Source organism: Humulus lupulus, chromosome 6 (assembly GCF_963169125.1).
Source record: "Humulus lupulus chromosome 6, drHumLupu1.1, whole genome shotgun sequence".
Taxonomy (NCBI): domain Eukaryota; kingdom Viridiplantae; phylum Streptophyta; class Magnoliopsida; order Rosales; family Cannabaceae; genus Humulus; species Humulus lupulus.
The window spans coordinates 197507928-197515233 of NC_084798.1; the positions used below are offsets into that span (position 1 = coordinate 197507928).

General features: G+C 36.6%; 1 protein-coding gene across 1 annotated transcript; it reads right to left on the minus strand.

Annotated features, from left to right (window-relative positions):
• Nucleotides 1-6183: 6183 nt before the first annotated feature.
• On the minus strand, nt 6184-6579 carry LOC133785831 (uncharacterized mitochondrial protein AtMg00820-like). The gene has a single exon (XM_062225046.1). It carries the CDS (start codon nt 6577-6579, stop codon nt 6184-6186), a length of 396 nt encoding a protein of 131 aa, XP_062081030.1.
• Between the last annotated feature and the right edge of the window lie 727 nt (nt 6580-7306).

Sequence of the window (7306 nt, forward strand, 5' to 3'; positions counted from 1 at the left end):
CTAAAGGATTGAAACCCCAAGTCAAAAACCCTTAAAAACACTCAAAACGGGACTTAGAAGGAACAGGGTAGCGCTACAACACTCAACCCCTAGCGCCACAGCGCTATACTCAGAACCACCCAAGTGCCAGGAAGCCTCCTGAGGAGCGCTATAGCGCCCTAAGGTGGGCGCTGTAGCGCTACCTCCAGACCCAATCTCCCCTGAACCGACCTTCTTCAACTCCTTCGATTCTAACTCGATTTCCAAGCTTCCAAATCCTATTCTTGATGCCAAATGAACCCAAAAACCATTCTAACACACCCCAAACATCACAAGCATGGGAACCCTAGCCAAAACTCCCAACAAAACCATGAATTCACCCTAGAAATCTCAGCTGCAAATTAAAACCAGAACAGGGCAAACCAGAGAAAACTATGGTTAGAAACTTGCCCAAAGCTCGGCTTATGATGGTCTTCAATGGTGGAAGACACTTCCAAACTCCCAAGGCTTGCTTCCCAAGCTTGAATCCTCAAAATTGGTTCAAAAACCACAAAGAAAGGTGAAGAGAAGAAGGTACGGGAGAACTCTTTTGCATACTCTGTTTTTCCACTTCTTTCTTCAGCTATCAAAGGTTATACCTATCCTAGGGGTGAAATGTCCATTTTACCCCTAGGTCAATTAATAGTTTCTAAAGACTCCCAAGGGCATATTTGGTACTTTCCTCCTATCTCGTTAATCGTAATCAACGCTTCCCAATTCCCGCTATTCTCAAAATTCCCAAACACCAATAATTCATGTCCTGTTACCCTTTTTACTCCCAGCAACGTTCTAAACATTAAAACATCCTGAGACTCACCCCGAGCCTCGAACTTAATTCCGTTATGACTAAACCGCTACTTTGACACTTAAAGATCGTCTCATGCCGAATAGCTCGAACAAATCCACATTATAATGTGGCCTTAAAACATATCACCAACATACGAGCAATTAAACAATTTACCCCCAACGGGCCAAATTACCATCACACCCCTGTAATTAAAAATATGGACTCACATGCATGCATTTCACATCATATCATAATATAATCAACATATACATGCATTTTATCAATTAATAACACAATTAAGAAAGTATGGCCCTCCCGGCCTACTATTCACATTAGGGAATTCGGGGCATTACACATGCCTACCATTATCTCCTCCAGATATTGTTGATTCTACCCAACCCGTGGTTGTCACTACCACACCAAATACTCATGAGATGCATAATACAAATAAAGAACTATTGGTTTATTCCAGGAGGCCTCGACAACATCAAGTAGTGCAACCATTTATAAATCCTAAACCCCATGAGTCTGAACCGACGACAGATTCCGAAGTAAGTAAATCCTCAGTCCCTACCTTGTATGATTCTTTTTCTAACCTCGAGTGTACTAGTGTGATAGAATTAGATCTTCCTATTGCCAAGCGGAAAAGGATAAGGAGTTGTACTTCACATCCAATATCCAAGTACATGTGCTCTAGCAAACTCACTCCCAAGTTCAAAGCTTGTGCTACTAAACTGGAAGACATAACCATTTCGAGAAACATAGATGAGACTCCATTGAATTCCGATTGGAAGAAGGTTTGATGAGGAAATAGGGGCATTAGAAAAGAATGGAACATGCAGGATAGTTGACCAGCCAAGAGACAAGCATGTAGTAGGGTGCAAATGGGTGTTCACGGTGAAATATCAAGCTGATGGAACTATTGATCGATATAAGGCAAGGCTCGTTGCAAGAGGATTCACTCAGACATATGGAGTGGATTACACTGAAACATTTGCTCCAGTAGCAAAGTTTAATACGGTTAGAGTTTTATTATCGATTGCTGCTAATCTTGATTGGCCTGTGCAGCAACCAGATATAAAAAATGCTTTCCTCAATGGGAACTTGGAGGAAGAAGTATACATGAAGATTCCTCTTGGTTTCGAACAAAATTATGAAAGTGGGGTGGCGTGTCAATTAAAAAAATCTCTCTATGGATTGAAGCAATCTCTACATGCATGGTTTGAGAGGTTTAACCAGGTAGTAAAAAAGTATGGATACAAGCAAGGTGAATATCATACTCTATAATACAAACATTCTGGGGATGGCAAGATAGTCATTCTTATTGTCTATGTTGACGATATGATTTTGACTGGTGATGATATAAAAGAGTTAGACAAACTTAAAGAATTGTTGGCTCAAGAATTTTGAAGTAAAAGATCTCGGTCAACTAAGATACTTTCTAGGGATGGAGATTGCCTGGAAAAAACATGGAATTTTAGTCTCTCTATGCAAGTATGCCCTTGACTTTCTCAAAGAAACTGGTATGCTTGTGTGTAAACCGGTAGCAACTCCTATTGAACCAAGCGTGAGGTATAAGAAAGTGATAAAAGAAAAGCAAGTTGACAAAGGGATGTACCAACGATTGGTGGGAAAGTTGATCTACTTATCGCACACAAGACCAGATTTTGCCAGATATTGCCTTTGCGGTAAGTTTGGTGAGCCAATACATGCATCATCCTCTAGAAGAGCACTTAGAAGCAGTATATAGAATACTGAAGTATGTCAAGAGGACACCAGGGAATGAGTTATTGTTTAAAAAGAATGAAGAAAGAGGAGTGGAAGCCTATACAGATGCAGATTGGGTAGGTTCAGTAGAAGATAGAAGATCAACGATTGGGTACCACACTAAGGTGTGGGGGAATCTCGTTACTTAGAGGAGTAAAAGCAATCAGTTGACGATCACATGTCCATGAGTAAGTTTATTAAAAAACACTCACTTATGGCGGAGGAAAGTCGTGGTAACAATCATAATGGAAAAATAATACAAAAAATTCCAAAGAAATCTCATAATACACAAAACTAAAACATAGTTAGTACAGAAAACCTCCCCATTCTCTACTAAGATCTAGAAATGAAAGACATTCAAAGTCTTTTGCTTTATAAAATCAAATAGCCATCCAGACTTTAAACCTCTCCCATAAAGCTTTTTTCGGTCAATATCTAAGTCCGATCATACCTTTATTAAACTTCTAGCTAGCTAAAATAGGTGATCTATAGTGGTGATCCTAAGAATTTTTCAGTTTTCTTGCTTGAGCTCTTAATTGTTAATAGTTGCACTAAGTACTCTTATTTGTCATCTTAGTTATATCTGTATCATCTATTAAATATAGATATTACTCAATTTAGTGCAAATCTTGTCAGTAAAGAAATATTATGTATTGCTGACATTTTGTGATACATATCAAGTGATCTTTTCATTTATTTTAGTTGCACGCACATGCATGAGGCTCTACAGTTGACACATACAAACTAAGTAGTTATCCTAATCAACATTGATTTTCTGCTTTAGCCTTCCTATTTTCGGCTAAGTAGCACTTTTTCATCTATAGTCACGTCTGATATGCATTCTACTTTTTCCTTGTTAGTTATTCAATTCTCAATTTAATGCATCGCGAAAGTATTTATAAAATCAAAATCTTTTCAATATTAACTAGGTATTCCTTGCATAGTACATAATGTGGTAGTGTAGAAAATTAGAAATCTCTAATTGAATATTTTAACTTGTGGAAGCTAATTATTACAATTTAAATCCTAACTTTTTAGTAAGATTATCTTGAGTATCTCTTAGTCATAGTTCATTATATTATATGTGCTTACATGACTCCAATATCTGATTGACGTAGGAGTTGAAAAGATTCTATATCTAATTTGAATAGAGAGCGAAAAATATTGATTGAAGCTATATGATATTTAAGCCACCAGTCAGTTAGCTACTCATTGCCTTTCCTTGAAACATAAGAGTTGATCTTGTTTTATAAAAGAAAAAGGTATTTAATTTTGAGATCTGTGATTTTTTTTTTTGGAATAAAAATAATAAAAAAAAGGAATTAAAGGCCTTCATTATTCCTTTTTAATTGAAGGGTTTATATTTTTTTGGATCATGTGGTATTTCTCATTTCTTATTTGGACCCTGTGTTTTGTCAAATTATTTTTTGGACCATATATTTTGTAAAATAGTTAAAATAAAACCTAAACTCAATTTTGATAAAGAAAAAATTAAATATAACAACACAGTTTTTAAGCAGAATGATTTTATTTTTGTTCTGAATTGTTAGTTTGGTAAATTATTTGTAATTTTAGTTGAGAAAACATTGACCAAAATCGGGTTTATGGTTCTATTTTAACCAATTTACAAAATATAGAGTCCAAAAAATAATTTATCAAAACACAGGGTCCAAACAAATAATAAGAAAAAATATAGGGTCCAAAAAAAAAATAAACCCTTAATTGAATAATAAAAAATTGAAATAAAAAAGGTATTTAATTGAATATTCGTGCGTTTCCATCGATGCACGAATATTAGGCTTTGGTCTGTTTAAAGTTTTTGTGAGGATAATTGTGTACATGCTTATACTGTACTGAGTACCGAAAAAACAAACCACAGCAGCTGTCTTTCATTCTATCTTTTATTATTTTTTAATGGAAAGAATTTCATTACTTACGGTGCTATACTTTTGTCTGTATCTGGTACAGTAACGGTGTGCCATTGCAGCTAGAGACAATTGAATTGCTTTAGTATTTTCTTGTTTACTATCTTACAATTAGCTCCATGTAACATATTTATATAGTGTTATATTGTTGATAAAGTTTTGCTTCACTTGATGCCATTTCTTTTCTTTTTCATTTTTTTGGTATAATATTTGTGGAAAATATATTCTGATATATATTATTTCTTTGAGAGCACTGCCATTTAAATAGACACTTTACAAACTATAGACTAATTTGGTATTAAAAATCAAATATTCTAGGGTAATTATAATGGAACTAAATCAACCTAAAATCCTCCAAAAAAGGAAAAAATATATTGTATACAGATTGGTTTCCCATTCTTGAGGGATACCGAATTAATTAAAATAATAACAGAAAATAAAAAACAATATTTTCTACACCCTCCCTCAAGCTAGTGCATAGAGATTTCACATGCTCAGCTTGAAAACAATCTCATTAAAACTGTCTTTCGATAAACCTTTAGTCAGAATATCAGCATGTTGTTGTTTGCTGGGAACATACACAACACATAACTCTTTCTCTTCAATTTTTTCTTTAATGAAGTGTCTATCCACTTCCACATGCTTCGTCTTATCATGATGAACTGGGTTATGTGCAATGTTGATTGCTGATTTGCTGTCACTATATAACTTTAAAGGCTTCGTTCTTTGAAGTTTCAGCTCTTCAAATATACGTTTAATCCAGATTAGCTCGCATACTCCTTGAGCAAGAGCTCTAAGTTCCGCTTTTGCACTACCTCGAGCTACCACTGATTGATTTTTACTTCTCCAAGTAACTAAGTTCCCCCAAACTTTGGTACAATAGCCAGTGGTTGATCTTCTATCCTCAACTGATCCTGCCCAATCAGCATCGGTGAATGCCTCAACTCCTCGCTTTTCATTTTTCTTGAACAATAAGCCAGTCCCAGGTGTTTTCTTTAGGTAACGTAAGATTCTGTACACAGCTTCTAAATGTTCTTCAAGAGGATTGTGCATGTATTGACTAACCAGGCTCATGGCGAAAGCAATGTCGGGTCGGGTATGAGACAAGTAGATTAGTTTACCCACTAATCGTTGATACATTCCCTTGTCTACCGTCTTCTCTTTCGTATTCTTTTTGTACTTGCCTTTTGGTTCAACTGGAGTTGCTACAGGTTTACAACCACTCATTCCAGTTTCTTTGAGAAGATCCAGAATGTATTTTCTCTGTGATAATGAAATTCCTTGTTTAGTCCTTGCCACCTCCATACCTAGAAAGTATTTCATAGGTCCAAGGTCTTTCACTTCAAACTCCTGGGCTAGTACACCTTTAAGCTTGTCTTGCTCTTCATAATCATCACCTGTTATTATCATATTATCGACATAAACAATGAGGATAGTCACCTAACCCTCTTGTGAGTGTTTGAAAAACAGTGTGTGATCAGATTGAGCTTGTTTGTAACCATGCCTTTTTATCACCTGATTAAATCTTTCGAACCACGCCCTTGGAGACTATTTTAGACCATAGAGAGATTTTTTCAGATGACATACATTCTCTTTTCCATAACTGTCTTCGAAGCCTGGAGGAATTCTCATATAAACTTCTTCCTCCAAATATCCATTGAGAAATGCATTTTTGATGTCTAGCTGCTATAAGGGCCAATCTAGATTGGCAGCAATAGATAACAGGACCCTCACAGTATTTAGCTTTGCAACAGGAGAAAATGTCTTGTTGTAATCTACACCATGTGTTTGAGTGAACCCCTTTGCAACTAGTCTTGCCTTGTACCGGTCAATTGTTCCATTAGCCTTGTGCTTAACTGTAAACACCCATTTACACTCTACCACATGTTTATCTCTAGGTCGATTGACAATTGTCCATGTGGTGTTGGATTCTAACGCCCCAATTTCGTCATACACTGCTTGCTTCCATTCTTTTTGTGCAAGTGCCTCGGCAATATCCTTGGGAACTACCACTTGCTCAACTTTTGACAGGAAGGCTCTATAGTGAGGAGTAAGTTTACTATAGCAAACATATCTGGACATTGGGTGTTGAGTACAACTCTAAACTCCCTTTCTTTTGGCAATAGGTAACTCAGACTCAGGTTCAATCACACTGGAAGACTCAACATTAGGAATATTATCAAGTAAAATAGGTTCAAGAGAAGGATTACTTACATCAGGAGTAGTCTGTGGATCAGATTCATGAGATGTTGGAGCATTAGTGAACTGTATTACTTGATGGTGTTTTGGTCGCCGAGAGTAGACTAAGAGCTCCTTAGTCTTAGGTGGCTGAGATTGTTGTTGCTCAGATGAGTTTGGAAACTCTGAAATTTCAGGAAAAGCCTTGGGAAGACAGGTATCCCAACTAGAAACATCACTCACTGTCCCTCCCTGAAGTGAAAGGTTGGGATAAAAGGGTGTTTCTTCATGAAATGTAACATCTATGGAGACATAGAGACGACGAGTAGGGGGATGATAGCATTTGTATCCCTTTTTTGTAGAAGAATAACCCAAAAAGACGCATTTAAGGGCTCTAGGATCAAACTTAGATCGGTTTGGACCGAGAACATGAACATAAGTAACACACCCAAATGTTTTCAAGGGAAGATTAGAAACCAGCGGTGTATTTGGATATACCTTGAGAAGCATAGATAGAGGAGTGTGAAAGTTCAACACTCGAGAGGGAATTCTATTGATAAGATAGGCAGAAGTGAGGATAGCCTCACCCCAAAAATGTTTTGGAACTGAGGTTGTGAACATAATTGCTCTA

Excerpts from the sequence above, each read along its gene's own strand:
- LOC133785831 (XM_062225046.1), bottom strand. The coding sequence starts at position 6,579 with ATGTCCAGATATGTTTGCTATAGTAAACTTACTCCTCACTATAGAGCC.